This window comes from Garra rufa, chromosome 5, assembly GCF_049309525.1.
Source record: "Garra rufa chromosome 5, GarRuf1.0, whole genome shotgun sequence".
Lineage (NCBI taxonomy): Eukaryota > Metazoa > Chordata > Actinopteri > Cypriniformes > Cyprinidae > Garra > Garra rufa.
The window spans coordinates 51,055,255-51,072,693 of NC_133365.1; the positions used below are offsets into that span (position 1 = coordinate 51,055,255).

General features: G+C 42.4%; 1 protein-coding gene across 1 annotated transcript in view; it reads right to left on the bottom strand.

Moving 5' to 3' along the window:
* unc5ca (unc-5 netrin receptor Ca) overlaps positions 1–5,742 on the bottom strand; it is a 189,326-nt gene extending 183,584 nt beyond the window's left edge. The window contains exon 1 of the mRNA XM_073840130.1: positions 5,658–5,742. Within this exon, the coding sequence (XP_073696231.1) occupies positions 5,658–5,742 (85 nt within the window). The remainder of the gene's footprint in view (positions 1–5,657) is intronic.
* Between the last annotated feature and the right edge of the window lie 11,697 nt (positions 5,743–17,439).

Below are 17,439 nucleotides of genomic sequence, written 5' to 3' on the forward strand. Positions count from 1 at the left end.
CAAATTTCTCACAGACCTTTGGGGCCTCGGATTGGCCTCTGTTAATCATGTCTAATGACCGATGCCGGCAATGTTTTTTTTTTTTTTTTGAGATTCGCAAATGTCCTTATAGACCCTTGTGCACTTTGGACAAAGACCATGCACAGAGATTTTCACGTTGATAGGACAAATTGCATAGGTATAGTAATTTTTATATTTTTTCCCTCTTATAGTGCCACCAAGTTGCCAAGCTCTGCGTTTTTTTTTTTTCCCTGCAACCTCAGATTGAGCTCTTACATAAGTGTTCTGAGTTTAGCAATGATATCTCATTCCATTCAGGAGTTATAGGCATTTTACTAAAAGAGGCCCTGCCCCTTTCCAATGTTTTGGTGTCCCTTTGCGACAGTTAGACTTTTTTTTGATAATTATTGATATTCACTCTCCAGAGAATCTTTCTGCACTGGTTTGGTTCCGATCAGGCAAAAAACCTAGGACTAGTTCACAAATATTTTGCAAAAAATCAAAAATACCAGAAAAGTGCAGTGAATTGGTAGTGCAGTGCGTTTTTTTCAGATTGAGTGAAAACCTAGGACTAGTTCGCAAAAGTAGTTTTTTTTTCTCAATCATTTAACAAAAGATTTGATTGACAGCAGTGGTTCTAGAGGCAAAATTGTCAGGAATGATACAAGAATGCTAAGATATCTCATTCCGTTCAGGAGTTATAGGCATTTTACTAAAAGTGGCCCTGCCCTTTTCAAACATTTTGGTGTCCCTTCGCGAAGGTGAGCCGAAAGTTTGACAAGAAAAGGATTCCAACAACATAAGACACTTGAGTCTGCGCCTGACGGTTTAGGAGTTATGAGTGATTATGTACTTTTGATCGCTGTAGCACTCCCGTCAGGCCGATTGGGACGAGTCTTGGCGATGTTGTCGACGGTGTGAGTACTAAAATCCGTCCAAGTTTCAAGTCTCTACAACTTACGGTTTGGTCTGCACGATCAGTTTTATGTGGAGATAGCTGAACTGTGACTATTCTAACAATTACAATGTGCTTGAACCCCCCCAAAAATCAACTAGATTTCCACACGCAATCCACACCACTCCAGTCCATCAATTAATGTCTTATGAAGTGAAAATCTGCATGTTTGTAAGAAAACTTTTTATCTATCTTAACTACAAACCATGCTTCCTCTATCCATAATATTGTTTTCTCCACTGAAAAGACACCTCACCTGAATCAGGAGAGAGATATCCACAGATAAAGCATGTTTACAAGCAAAAACAGTCCAAAACAGCTCTAACCTCATTCTGACAGCACCTATTCACTACAGAGGATCCATTGGTGAGCAAGTAATGTAATGCGGCATTTCTCCAAATCTCATGAAGAAACAAACTCAGCTACATCTCGGATGTCCTAAGAGTGAGTAAATTTTCAGCAAACGTTTTTTGAATCAAATTCATTTCTGAGTGAACCATCCTATTCCTGATCACCCATGCAAAACTCGTCACCAATATGCTAGAGCGCCATGGGTTGTTGCCAGTACAAATGACACTCCAAATTTTAATATTTCAAGGCAGGGGTTTGTTTTTGCCTTAGCAAAAACCACCGATGAATGTCCTCTTCAATCATAGTAAACAGCCCATCTCCAGTCTCTATAGATTGTGTGTGGGCAGCTGTGCTTGGAGAAAACATTAAACTGATTCTACCGAACAGAAGTCACTATTCAAGACAGAAAGCGAGGTTAAAAACGGGGCGTGAACTCTCGGCCTGTCTCGAAGATCCTCTCTTACACGTTTTTGTCACTCCTAACACAAAAACAACACATTCAATGGGTCGATGTGTGAAAAGTGTGAGCGCTGTGTGAAAAACGAGCCTGACCTGCTGAACTGTACTAGACAAATCCAAGCAGCTCCATTCCAGTGATCACAGCTAAATTGGGTTATTTCACTGTTGTGTACGTGCTGGAGACAACGTGAATGTTTTTTCTAAAGTCAACGTGAGACACCGTTTGCAGCCCATTTTATATACATACACTACTATTTTTTTTTTTTCATAAAGGATGCATTAAATTGCTCAACAGTGACAGTAGAGATATTTATAATGACAAAAATAAACATAAATGCTGTTATTTTTAGCTTTCTATTTAGTAAACAATTGATTTCCACCAAGATATTTAGCATACACTACCAGTCTTCTGTTCACCAAGCCTGCATTTAATCCAAAGTACAGCAAAAACAATAATATTTACTATTTAAAATAACTGTTTTCTATTTGAATATATTATAAAATATAAATGAATCCTTTGATCAAAGCTCAGTGTCACATGATTTTTCAGAAATCATTTTAATACGCTGATTTGCAGTTCAACAAACATTTCTATTATTATTATTATCATCATCAATATTTAAAACAGTTGAGTACATTTTTTCAGGATGCTTCGATGAAAGATCCAAAGATCAGCATTTATCTGAAATAAAAAGCTTTTGTACCATTCAAAAGCTTGCAGTCAGTATAACTTTTAATACTTTTATTTAGCAAGGATGGCTTAAATTGATCAAAAGTAATGATAAAGACATTTAAAATGTTACAAAAGATTTCTATTTCAGATAAATGTTGTTCCTCTGAACTTTCTATCGGATCATGTGACTGGAGTAATGACGCTAAAAAATCAGCTTCGAAATCAAATGAATAAATTACATTTTATAATACATTCAAATAGAAAACAGTCATTTGAAATAGTAAAAATATTTAAAACTGTACTGTTTTTGCTGTACTTTAGATCAAATAAATGCAGGCTTGGTGAGCAGAAAATACTTCTTTAAAAAAATCTTACTGTTCAAAAACTTTTAACTGATAGTGTAGATAATACACTGAAGTACTGATGCTGAAAATTCAGCTTTGCATTACAGGAATACATTTAATTTGAAAATAAATTCAACCATAAAGCAGTTATTTTAAAATGTAATAATATTTCACAATATTACAGTTTTTACTGTATTTTTGTTTAAAAAATGTAGCCTTGGTGAGAATAAGAGATTTCTTTCAAAAACACATACAAAAATCTTAATGTTATACATTATGACCTGATTGGATCATGAAAATGTGTGCTATATATGTAAATACAGCTAAATGGGAGGATTTGAAGATGTCAGCAGAAGTGTAAAGTCATCTCATGGGCAATTTATTTATTTATTTTAACATCACGCATGAATCGCTCGCAATGACACAAATATTAAGAAAATAAATAAGAGTCATTTTTGATTTCATGCCGGCTTTAAGAGTGTGCCACCAGACTTCAGCTTTTCTGTCTTCTTACAGCCCTGTCTCTCTATCTCTCTGTGCTCTGCCCTGCTGTTTGTTTGACACACAACACAAACTCGGCGGCAAGAGAGACGGCTTTAGCTAATGGCTTTTTAATGGGCTGCTGGGTTTCTTGTGTCTCCGAGCTGATGGCCACCACTTACCCTAAGCACACAAACACACACACGCGGCATACAAACGGAGTCATTCCCACTTTGTCTTGTCTCCTTAAAGTGACTTAGAAACCTCACTCCACTAACGACGTCCTGCTCTTCAGCAGACTGGAGTCACATATGAACCCTGATTCCATTACGGACTCATAAAACACTCTGCAAAGACCGAGACACAAGACAGACGCTCTCTAATTTCATAACTCAACATTACAGCACGCATTCACACTGAGGGAAATTGGAAAAATGCTTCGCATTGTTATAATAGAGAGATGAATGCAAAATTTCGAACAGAACTTCCTGTAAGTCCTGAAACGAGACCTAAATTGCATTATCTGCTGGCTAAAACGTAAAGAGAAAGATCAAATGCAGAGAAAAGAGAGCATTTCAGCTTTCTGCTATTTTCCATACATCACTCTATAAAGCTCTCTAAAAGTATCACTTATGCACTATATTCCAAGTCAAACAACAGATTTTTGTGGCAAACCGTCCAAAACTGAAGTTGCTGTTCAATTAAATTTCATCCTCGAACTCAGCTCTCAATTCCCATTTGTGATTGTGCCTATTCAGACTTGGCACATTTCAGCGATGGCACTTGGCAGAGACATTTGGTGTGCCGTGGAAGAAAGTCATAAGGGTTTGGAATGACATGAGGGTGAGAAAATTATGACAAAATATTCATTTTTGAATGCAGCGAATAACCTTTTTGACTGCCAGTGAATAAAAACGCCATTATCAAATCAAATCAGCACAACATTGTCAAATAATAGGCTCCTTTCAACAGACATGTTCCAATGCAAACTTAAAATGTAAATATGTGACCATGGACCACAAAACCTTAAATACTCTTAAATAGCATGGGAATATTTGTAGCAATGCCAACAAATACATTGTATGGGTTAAAATTATTACTTTTTTTATGCCAAAATCATTAGGATATTAAGCAAAGATCATGTTCCATGAAGATGTTTTATCATATTTTGCTGTAGATATATTAAAACTTAAGTTTTGATTAGTAATATGCATGATAGGCTAATAATATGCTAAGTAATATGCTAAGAACTTAATTTGGACAACTTTAAAGGTGATTTTCTCAATGTTTCGATTTTTGCACCGTCAGATTACAGATTTTCAAACAGTTGCATCTCAGCCAGTTATTGTCCTATCCTAACAAACCATACATCAATGCAAACATGTTTTATTCAGCTTTCAGATGATATAGGCTATCGATCTCAATTTAAAACAAAAATTGACCCTTATGGCTGGTTTTGTGGTCCAGGGTCACATAAACTATACAGAAAATTAACTGGATTATTGAAGAATCAGTTCAAACACATGAATGAAAGAACTGGATGTGAATCCCTTAAATATCATATTCGCTAAAGTCCGCAATAACAAAATACCATGCATGCTTCATAAATAACATATCCAGCGGGAGAAACGATGGACTAATGTATTTACCGAAACAGTTTTGCAGAGACATTTCAGTAACAACAAAAGTCACGTTACAAATTAAAACACGCTAAATAAATACTCGCAAAATCGCTTTATCAGTACGTCACCATAGTTACAGTAAATCGCTAGCGTTTTTATTCAGATCGATATCGGAGAAAACATTGTGAAAACTTAGCATACTTTGAGTAATTGCAATTATCAATTAAATATCAATTAAATATTACACAAATACTTTTACTTTTTGTAAATGTAGGCTACTTCAGCTAAACTAGACACGAATCTCAACCCGCGATCCGACACCTTTCGGAAAGTCAACGAATAAAAGCGAATAAATAATTCATGACGTGCATTATTTGATAAAACTTAACTATTTCATAATAATCTCCTCAAATCTTATCTTTGACAGCATAAACCATAATAAAAGAGATACAAAAATAGAAAATACTTATGTAGCCTATTAAATCGTCGGTGTTTTAAATAGGCTTCTCCTAATGCATGACTGTGGCTTTGCGGTCTCAAATTCCAGATCAGATAGACCAGATCGGATCTCAATTTCAATTTCAAAGTACTTGACTGACACGGCTGTTTTGCATAGAAAATTGCCAAAGCATCAACAAAATCAAAACAAGAGAAATTATATAATATGGCTAAGCTGTTATAATGCTTCAGTGATGTGAAGAAATGATGAACGCAATGAATAATAGAAATACACTAAAATAAACTTTCAGTCTATGAGTGGAAGATGGTCTTACCTTGCGCGTCAACAATTTGGAGCAGAACCCACAGAAAGAGAAGCACTAATCCCAATCTAAATCTCAGACGTCCGTTTTTCCCCATGACTTCGGAGTTTGGAAACTCCTCAGCGCGTAAGATTCGTTCTCTCTTCGGTTCAGTTCAGCCGTGACGGAGAAGCCGCTGCGGTGGTGAACGGGGGACCAACGCCGTTACGCGTCCCAAATTCGGAGAGATCAGAAGAAGGTCCCGGGACTGGAGGAGTGGAGCGGTAACGGAGGTGAGGAGCGATGCGCCGCCGCCCTCTAGCTCTCATCTACGCGCGCTCTCAGTCTCCACAGACGCGCTCACACTCCTCAGCATGAGTTGCTCATTAGTTGAGAACGCGCACTCATTCACTGTATGGCGATGTGTTTGTGCTGCGTTTCTCTCTCTGGATGCGTTCAGAGGAGCTGCAGGTCGGCATGTGCGCTCGGCGCTTGCCGAATATGAGCAGCGTGAGTCTCGTTTCTCGGTTTAACCCGCATCCAGCTGCCCGCCTCTGCCCTCCACCGGCTACTGCGAACACTAGGACCGGATTCCAAGACGGATCTTCTGCTGAGATAGATGATTTTCAATTTGGATGTTACCAAACTAAAGTGTAAAATGTGAAAATGCACCTGATCTGACACTAAACATGATTTTCGTTGCAATAGCTTAATGTTGTCAGGTTGAGTCAGTCAGTGCAATTTATATTTTTACTTAATAATAAAACAAATAGCCTTAACCCAGCAAGCAATAGTCATTTCACCGTCTGGGTTAACTACAAACCCGGCTATGTGTAACCCACTTCCAGCCCAAATAACCTTGAATTTGGTTGCATGCCATTTTTTGGCAAAATGACTAGTTAGAGGATATTCCATCCTGTAAGCAAACCCAGCAGCGTTTACAAGGTTTTATGGTTTAATTTTTTTTATAAATTTTTTTTAAATTGATGACTAGTTTAATATTGGGATATGTTTAGACGTCTATTAAATTTTTACTGACAGCGCAAATACATCTGGGCTGTGTTTTCACAGATAATAGACGACTTTTAGACCAAAAATTGCTTGCTGGGAATTTAGATGTTACTACATAAAGTACATTTTATACATGATATTATGAACAATACTAAAGATTTTAGTTTACGTGATCGCCATACAAACATTTTAACAGTGTTCAGATCTTAATCAAACGTTTGTTTACAGTCCTTGCACTTGATCAACAGCAACCGGACATCATTCATTTTCAATGAGAGATTTTTTAGTGAATCTGCAATACCCACTTTATTTTGTAAAGGGGAAGTAAACCATTTTCCAATTCATTAGCCACTTTTGCCTCAAAGAAACAAGTGCGCAGCCATTTTTAGAATTTTGTCTTTGAACTTCCGTTTCCGCGGTAGCTCTGTAGCATCGCTGTTAAAGAGTAAAGTGGATGAAGTGAAGTGGATTTACTTATTGTAGAGTTTACTAAAGTTATCATGGAACATTGTAATTTTATAATGAGATCTAAGTAGACCAGAAAGTTTTTAAATGAGCAGTTCAGTTCATTCCTTCATACTGTGGAAATTCAAACCTGAGACCTGAGACTAAAAGGGGCGGGGCTACACAAGGTCTATTCATCTTTTTCTTATCTTAAGAGTGGGCGCATCCACTTGTAGATTTTATGGGTGTGGCTTTCGGTGTCATCTGCATTCAGCTATTTTTGTATTGCTGTAGAAAACAGCTCGTTTTGGTGCTTGATATTGCAACTTGGTGTATCTTACCATATTATTTTAATATATTATCTTAATTAAGAGCACACTGGTTTGTACACTAAAAAATGCTGGGTTAAAAACAACCCAACCCAACCATGTCACGGTTACGTCACTTGCAGTTGTGTGCTCACAGTGTTGGCAGAAAAACACTGGTAAGAAGTGGAGGGAAAGGAGTAAAATCAATGGAATAAAATAAAAAAAAACAATGTTTGTGCCTGTTGATGCCAGAATCAGAATGCAATTTTTTTTTTAAATACTCGTTAAACATGGCATTTGAAGTTAAATGCAGACGTTTACAGAAAATGAATGAAAACCTAATTTTCTGCAGCTAGATAAGCTCTGCCCACAAAAAAACATCACTGTTTGCAAACAATGAATTGGTCTATTGGACAGACCACATGCTGGGTTATTTTGACTCAGCTGGTTGGGTTAAATGTTTTAGAATTTGTTAAGTCAACTATTGTATAAAAATGATTATATTGCTGACTTAAAATGGGCTGGAAATTGGGATGGAAATTAAAAATCACACACTGATTGATCAAGGCAACACCCATAATCAAAAGATGAACATTTATTTTTAAGCAAGATCACCCAAGGACAAAACTAGAATTTATTTGGATGAACACAGCATTTACAATATTACATATACATTTAAACTAGTTTAACAAGCATTTTAGAAAAAAACTTGGAACGTTTAGAAGTAGCATTTTAATTTGTGTATTCAACCGTTCTCTGTAATCTCTTTTTACTGATAAAGCACTAATTCTCATGCCGCTGTATCGCCAAAATCTAAGCCGGTGATGGACTGCTGCTCGTGACTGACTCTATAAACTGCTCACAAAAAAAAACAGTAAATTCTCTAAGAAAACTACCCAAATAAATAACCCAGCAGGCTGAACCCAGCATTTGGTAAAAAAAATAATAATAACCCAGCATTTTTAGAGGGAAGTAAAACTACCTTGAACCTCGGTAAAATATTAAAAACAACCCAATGAAATGACCCAACAGGCTGAACCCAGTATTTGGGTTAAAAAAAAATAACCCAGAATTTTTTAGAGGGAAGAAAAACTACCCAGCAGATGGGTAAATTAAAAAAATAAAAAATAAATAAAAAAAATGAAATGACCCAGCAGAGCTAACCCAGTATTTGGGTTAAAAATAACCCAGCATTTTTTAGAGGGCAGAAAAACTACCCAGCACCTGGGTAAAAATATAAAAAAAACAACAACAAGCCAATTAAATAACCCAGCAGGCTGAACCCAGCATTTGGTAAAAAAAAAAAAAAAAAAAAAAATAACCCAGCATTTTTAGAGGGAAGTAAAACTACCTTGAACCTCGGTAAAATATTAAAAACAACCCAATGAAATGACCCAACAGGCTGAACCCAGTATTTGGGTTAAAAAAAAATAACCCAGCATTTTTTAGAGAGAAGAAAAACTACACAGCAGATGGGTAAATAAAAAAAAATAAAAAAATAAAAAAATGAAATGACCCAGCAGAGCTAACCCAGTATTTGGATTAAAAATAACCCAGCATTTTTTAGAGGGCAGAAAAACTACCCAGCACCTGGGTAAAAATATAAAAAAACAACAACAAGCCAATTAAATAACCCAGCAGGCTGAACCCAGCATTTGGTAAAAAAATAAAAAATAAAAAACATAACCCAGCATTTTTAGAGGGAAGTAAAACTACCTTGAACCTCGGTAAAATATTAAAAACAACCCAATGAAATGACCCAACAGGCTGAACCCAGTATTTGGGTTAAAAAAATAATAACCCAGCATTTTTTAGAGGGAAGAAAAACTACACAGCAGATGGGTAAATAAAAAACAAACAAAAAAACCCCAAAAAAAAACAAAAATAAATGAAATGACCCAGCAGGTTAATAATAACCCAGCATTTTTTAGAGGGCAGAAAAACTACCCAGCACCTGGGTAAAAATACTAAAATCACCCCAATGAAATGGCCCAGCAAGCTGAATCCAGCATTTGGGTAAAAAATAATAATAATAATAACCCAGCATTTTTTAAAGGGGAAGAAAAACTTACCAGCATCAGGGTACAAATATTAAAAACAACCAAATTAAATGACCCAGCAGGCTGGACCCAGCATTTGGGCTAACAAAAAAAAATGAACCCAGCATTTTTTAGAGTGTAGTGCACACTGTTTTACGATTTCCCTATTGCAGATATTGAACCGTAAGTCTCACCTACAGGCTTACTTCCGTGTTGAGGAAAAAGTTGGATAGATAGGATTAACTAAAACCAGCATGTATATAATTACTGAAATACATTATGATAATAAAATAATATAATAATAGCAAGTATCAGTTTGTAACATCAAGCAGTAGCTATTTTAAAGTAGGCCTAAAAATAGGCATAACTAGAAACAAAAGACAGAAAACCTTGCATATTAAAATTACAAATGTCTGTGCCCTGTTTTACATAAAAAATAAGATGGATACTGTACATTTAGTCATTTAGCAGATGCTTTTATCCAGAGCAACTTACAAATGAAAAACACCTTAAGCAATTTATCATACGAGAGCCATAAACACTCGCAATAGCTCAAACGCCAAGTTTTGAGAGTGGGCTTACAGAATCTAGAACAGAATTTATTTATAGGACCTGCCTTTTACTGTGGAGGTTTAAGTGCTCGCATAAGAGGCGTCTTTAGCTGTTCCTGGAAGGTTGTGATGGTCTCAGCAAATCAGGTGGAGGTTGGAGGCTCGTTCTACCAGCAGGAAACAGAGGGAGTAAACATTTTGGAAACTGATGTTGTATCTCATTATGATGGAACCATCATGCTGTGCTGCTCTCTCATAGAAGACAAAATGGAACATACAATTGTGGGTGTGTGCTGAGGCTGGACGTTGTTGTTCCAGTGTGAGTCCTGAAGGCCATCATCAGAGCCTGGAATTTGATGGCTACTGTGGAGTGAGACCACGAAGGGTGTGACGTGGGCTCTTTCTGGTGGATTGAAGATCAGATGCATGACTAATGGGACACTTTATTGGTCTAAGCAGAATTAAAGTTACATGCCAACAAAACCAACCCAAGAGTAAATAGAGTAAACTGGTCAAATGCAACTATATTAATGATTCATGCATCAGTGCATGCTGCACTGTAAAAAGTTTTCACTAGATTCAACTTAAAAACCTAAGTTCAGCAGCTGTCTTAAGTTTTTAAGTTAATTCAGCTTAAAACTACAAGTCATTTTAACTTATTACAATAAAAATGAGTTGATATAACTTAATTTAAATGGCTTAAATTGATTTAACTTAAAATCTTAAGGCAGCTGCTAAACTTAAGTTTTTAAGTTGAAACTGGTGAAAACTTTTTACAGTGTGGGTAGAAACAGGGTGAACGGAACTGAATTACACAAACAAATTGTTGGAGTCTAGGGCTATTTGAACTAAAAAATGTATAAATCCAGCTTATTGGCTGTGCTTGTTGGTTCGACTTTAAATGTCATATTGCAGCAGAAAGAATAATACTTGCAATACTTGTGCTCATGAAAGTTTTGAAAACTTTGGAATACCTAAAAAAGGTATAAAACTTGACCTAAGAATAATTTTAACATTATGCTATGAATTTAAGAAAGATGGCATACTAAGTAAATAATTAAATAAATACATATTGTTGTAGTATTTGTATACTCAGCAGTGTTGGGGAAAGTTACTTTCAAAAGAAATGCATTACAATATTGCATTACTCCATAAAAAAGTAACTAATTACATTACTTAGTTACTTTTAATGGAAAGTAATGTGTTACGTGTTCAAACATTTACATACACTTAATTCTTAATACTGTGGTTGTTACCCAAATGATCCATAGCTGTTTGTCCACTGTTCTTCAGAAAAATCCTTCAGGTCCCACAAATTATTTGGATTTTCAGCATTTCTGTGTATTTAAACCCTTTCCAACAATGACTGTATGATTTTGAGATCCATCTTTTCACACTGAGGACAACTAAGGGACTCATCTGCAACTATTACAGAAGGTTCAAATGCTCACTGATGCCTCAGAAGGAAACACATTGCATTAAGAACCAGGGGTGAAAACTTTTACATTTGAAGATCAGGGTAAGTTTAACTTATTTTGTCATCTAGGGAACATGTAAGTATATTCTGTAGCGTTTGAAGAGCAGTACAAAATGGAAAAAAATAAATAAATATGTGACCCTGGACCACAAAACCAGTCTTAAGTCGCTGGGGAATATTTGTAGCAATAGCCAAAAATACATTGCATGGGTCAAGATTTTTGATTTTTCTTTTATGCCAAAAATCATTAAGAAATTAAGTAAAGTTCATGTTCCATTAAGATTTTTTGTAAAATTCCTACTGTAAACATATCAAAATGTAATTTTTGATTTGTAATATGCATTGTTAAGAACCTAATTTGGACAACTTTAAAGGTGATTTTCTCAGTCTTTTTGATTTTTTTGCATCCTCAGATTTCTGATTTCAAATAGATGTATCTCAGTCAAATATTGTCCTATCCTAACAAACCATACATCAATAGAAAGCTTATTTATTGAGCTTTCATATGATGTATAAATCTCAGTTTTGTCAAATTTAACCTTATGACTGGTTTTGTGGTCCAGGGTCACATATGATATTTAGGCAAAATAAGAAAAATTTACACATCTTCATTCTGTTCAAAAGTTTTCACCCCTGGTTCTCAATGCTTTGTGTTTCCTTCTGGAGCATCAGTGAGTGTTTGAACCTTCGGTAATAGTTGCATATGAGTTGTCCTCAGTGTGAAAGATGGGTCTCAAAATTATACAGTCATTGTTGGAAAGAGTTCAAATACACAAAAATGCTGAAAAACGTCTCGGGTTACGTATGTAACCTTAGTTCCCTGAGGGAACGAGACGCCGCGTCAGGAACGCTATGGGGAACGCCATTGGCGGGCCGCACTCTGAACTGTGTATAACAACCAATGAAATGACGGGGGGCGACGTCACAGGCGCGGTGACGTCACCGACCAGGAAGTATAAAGCACGTGCGTTTGAAGCCGGCGGCAGCTCTTTTAGGAATGAAGCGAGCGCCGCAGGGTGCGGGAATTATGGTCCGAGACGCGGCGTCTCGTTCCCTCAGGGAACTAAGGTTACATACGTAACCCGAGACGTTCCCTTCCGGGAACTCGAGCCGCGTCAGGAACGCTATGGGGAACGAGACTACCAACGCCCCCATAATTTCCGAGCCCTGCGAGTGTCTGCTCAACCAGGGTGGAAAAAAGAGAGAGCCCTTGTCTAGCATTACGCGGACAAGAAGGCCCTGTAGTCCTCGGCCCTCGGGCACACGAGGAATGGTAGTCTTCCTCTGTCTGGTCGCCAGCCAGAACGAGAGGTACTCCACGGCCCTCAGGCACACGCAGAGTCTTAGTCCTTTGTCTGGGAGTTAGCCAGAACAAGAGGGACCGAATGACCACTGTCTAGCACTCGGCGGACAGATGGTGTGGGAAGTCCTCGGTCCGCAGACCCACGAGGACGGTGAGCTCGACCTCAGGGCTCCTCGGCCCTCGGGCACACGAGGAGAGGGTGATCCTTTGTCTGGGGGTTCAGCCAGAACAAGAGGGATCCAAGGCTCGGCCTGGAGCTCCGCCAGGACGCGAGGGAATAAGCCATTGTCTAGCATTACGCGGACAAGAGGGCACTGCAATCCCCGGCCCTCGGGCTCACGGGGAAGACAGTAGGTGCCTCTGCCTGGTAGCCAGCCAGTGCATGAGGCACTCCTCGGCCTTCTGTGAAGGCAGACGAGGAGTCTTAGTCCTTGGTCTGGGGAAAGCCAGAAACCAGAGGGACCGGAGTACACTCGGTCTGATAGCATCCTGCGTCAGAACACGAGGAGAATTAAGCCATTGTCTAGCATTCCGCGGACAAGAGGGCTGTACAGTTCTCGGCCCTCGGGCACACGAGAACCGTGACCTCTGCCTGGTTCGCCAGCCAGTGCGAGAGGCACCCCTCGGCCCTCGGGCTCACGAGGGGTCTTAGTCCTTTGTCTGGGGGTTCTGCCAGGACAAGAGGGACTGAAAGGGCTTTTGTCTAGCTTTCACGGACAAAAGGGGTAAAGTTTTGCAGATCTCTTATGAGTGGCGAAACGACTTCTCTTCTTTCCGCAGAAAGAATGCGCCTTGAGAAGTCTCCTCCTGGCTAGGGAGGTGGCTGACCCTCTAGGCCTAGCGCACTAGGCCGAGAGTACAGCCGAGCCTGGAGCGGCTCTGAGGTCGAGCTCGTAATACCTAACGAATGTTAGGGGCGTGGACCAACCCGCAGCATTGCAGATGTCTTGTATTGGGACACCTGCCGTCAGAGCTCTCGAGGCACTCATGCCCCGAGTAGAGTGAGCCTTGAGTCCCAACGGTGAGGGGAGATCAGAGGACTCGTAAGCAGTAGTTATGGCATCGATGATCCATCTACTAATAGTGGGCTTTGAAGCTGGGCTCCCCCTCTTAGGGGGGCCGTAACAGACAAACAGTTGCTCTGTTTTACGCCACGTGGCAGCTCTGTGGACGTAAGCGTCTAAAGCTCTGACTGGGCACATGCAGTTTAACTTCCTGTGACCTGGCTCCACGTATGGAGGAGGATAGAACGCCTGCAGCGTTACTGGCTGCGGTGCTAGGGAGGGGACCTTCGGGACGTACCCGACCCTGGGATATAGAAAGGCCTTGGCCATCCCTGGGGCAAACTCTAAATGAGATGGGGCCACTGAAAGGGCCTGCAGATCGCCTACTCTCTTGAGGGAGGTGAGTGCTAACAGGAGCGCCGTCTTAACTGTGAGGGCGCGATCCGTAGACTCCTCTATGGGCTCGAATGGAGGCTTGCAGAGAGCTTCTAGCACCACAGCGAGGTCCCACGTGGGGACCCTGGGTGTCACTCGAGGCCTCAGCCTGAGCGCACCGCGGAGGAACCGTATGACCAAGGGCTCTCTACCTACTGAGAGGCCACCTAAAGGGGCGTGGTAGGCACTTATGGCCGCCACGTATACCTTTAGAGTGGAGTGAGCTAGCCCTGCGGATAGGCGAGACTGTAGGAACTCCAGAACTGTACCGACCGGGCAGTTGACTGGGTCCAGGTGGCGCTCGCGGCACCATCTCGCGAATAAGTTCCACTTAAGGCCATACAGTTTCCTCGTAGAGGGAGCTCTGGATTGGAGAAGGGTCTCAACAACCTCGGTTGAGAGACCCGCTCCTATGAGTTGTGCCCCCTCAGGGGCCACACCCATAACCTCCACTTCTCTGGGTGGGGGTGGCATATTGCGCCCCCAGCCTGAGACAGGAGGTCCCTCCTGACGGGAATCTCCCACGGAGAGCCGTCTAGGAGAGATACCAGGTCCGAGAACCATACTCGTGCCGGCCAGTACGGGGCTACTAGTAGCAGCCGCACTTGAAACCGACGGACCCGTTCCAGAACTCCCGGGAGCAGAGCGATCGGGGGAAAGGCGTACAGACGTAGCCTCGGCCAAGTCTGTGCCATGGCATCCAGCCCCAGTGGAGCTGGATGAACTAGAGAGTACCAGAGGGGACAGTGCGATGTCTCCTGAGTCGCAAACAGGTCCACCTGAGCCTGGCCAAACACTCTCCAGATCTGCTTCACCACCTCTGGGTGAAGCATCCATTCCCCGGGCCTCGGCCCCTGCCTTGACAGGACGTCTGCTCCCACATTCAGATGTCCAGGAATATGGACTGCTCTCAGGGAGAGGAATTTCTCTTGAGACCAAAGGAGTATCCGGTACGCCAGCTTGTACAAGGGGCGTGAGCGGAGTCCTCCTTGGTGGTTTATGTAGTAAACCACTGCAGTGCTGTCTGTACGGACCAGCACATGTTTGTTTCTTAGGTCTGGGAGAAACCTCTTTAGGGCCAGGAATACTGCCAGCATCTCTAAGCGGTTTATGTGCCACGAGAGATGGTGGGCACTCCATAGGCCTTGGGCTGAGCGGCCACGCATGACCGCTCCCCAACCGGTAAGGGAAGCGTCGGTCGCTAGCGTGATGCGGCGACCGGGCGCTCCCAGAACCGGTCCCTGAGAGAGGAACCAGGGTTTCCTCCACATGGCCAAGGCACGTAGGCAGCGCCGCGTGACCTTGATCTTGCGGAATGGGTTTCCCCTCGGGGAGAACCCCCTGGTCCTGAGCCACCACTGTAGTGGTCTCATGTGCAGCAGTCCAAAAGGTATCACGTTGGAAGCGGCTGCCATAAGACCTAACAGTACTTGAAACTGTTTGACAGTGAGTGACTGGCCTAGCTTTACTGCATTCACTGCAGTCAGTATGGAATCGACTCGTGCAGGAGACATGCGTGCCTGCATGGAGACCGAGTCCCACACTACGCCTAAGTAAGTGGTCTTCTGTAGTGGAGAGAGCACACTCTTCTTGGCGTTGAGTCTCAACCCCAATTCTTTCATGTGAGCGAGAACAGCACCTCGATGCTGAACCGCTAACTGCTCCGAGCTGGCTAGGATGAGCCAGTCGTCTATGTAGTTGAGTATGCGGATGCCCTGGAGTCGCAGCGGAGCCAGAGCAGCATCCACACACTTCGTGAAAGTGCGGGGTGAGAGAGCTAGGCCGAAAGGAAGCACCCTGTATTGGTAAGCTTTGCCCCTGAAAGCGAACCTGAGATACTTCCTGTGCTGAGGAAGGATGGAGACGTGAAAATAAGCGTCTTTTAGATCTATCGTGACAAACCAGTCCTCGGACCTGATTTGAGACACGACCTGCCTGACAGTAAGCATCTTGAATTTCAGCTTCCTGACTGAACGATTTAGCAGCCTGAGATCTAAGATGGGCCGAAGCCCCCCATCCTTCTTCGGAACAATGAAGTACCGGCTGTAGAACCCGGATTCCCTGTCTTGAGGAGGGACCACCTCGATGGCCTCCTTCCTCAGAAGAGTTTCTACCTCTTGTTCCATCACCAGACCCTGCTCGGGGCTTACTAAAGTTGGAAAAACCCCACTGAAAGGTGGCGGCGTGGCGCCGAACTGGATAGCATAACCTTTCTCTACAGTACGCAGGACCCAATCTGAGACTCTTGGCAGTAGCTTCCACGCTGCCAGAAAGTTCACTAAGGGTACCAGCCTCTCGAGACTGGTGTCTGGATTTGCTCGAGGAGCTAACTCGGAGACCTGTAACAGCGAACTGGCAGGAAGCTCCTGAACTAGCTCTTCGAGAGACCCCCGCGGGGGCTGCGAACTCTCCAGGGCCGCTACGTTTCCGGGCGGAACAGCTAGAGGATGTTCGCGGGAGATAGCCGCGCCCTGTAACACTGGCAGGGTTAGCTGACTCATCTCCTGAGGGCCACGAAGGGGTCTGAAACCCGCACCTGGAGGTACGGTGCAGACCCCCTCGAGAGGGGCTGCCCTCAACGGCCCTGAACCACAACCGTCAGGGCCGCTTAGCCGAGGACTTCCTTGACTGGAGGACGACCCTCAGGTCAGGCCTCTTAGTCTTAGAAGCCCCCGGCTTAGAGCGTTGCTTTCCGGGTCCCCTAGGCTGGGCCGGGGGAGCACGGGCAGCAACGCTCTGTTTCTGTGCCTCACGATGGGAGCTCGTACACGGCTGAGGCCGCTTCTTTGATGGTGCAGCAGCCTCAGAGGAGAACACGCGGCGAGGAAGAAACGTTCTGAACGCCGCCGCCTGCTTGCGGGCCTCCTGGTGCCTGGTTACGACGGTATCAACCGCGGCACCGAAGAGGCCAGATGGTTGCAGGGGGGCGTCCAGAAGCGTGACCCTGTCCTTTTCTTTTACATCGGACAGGGTCAGCCAGAGATGCCTCTCCGCGGCCACCAGGGCTGCCATAGACCGCCCAACGGCACGGGCGGCCTCCTTGGTGGCGCGGAGAGCGAGATCTGCTGTTTTTTGCATCTCTGTGACACTAACTTCCTCGCCGCTGCTGAACTCCTTCAGCAGGTCAGCCTGGTAGGCTTGCAGGATGCCCATAGTATGGAGGCAAGACCCTGCTTGACCTGCTGCCGTGTATGCCTTGCCCATCAGGCCAGATGTAACTTTAAGGGGCCTGGTGGGCAAGGA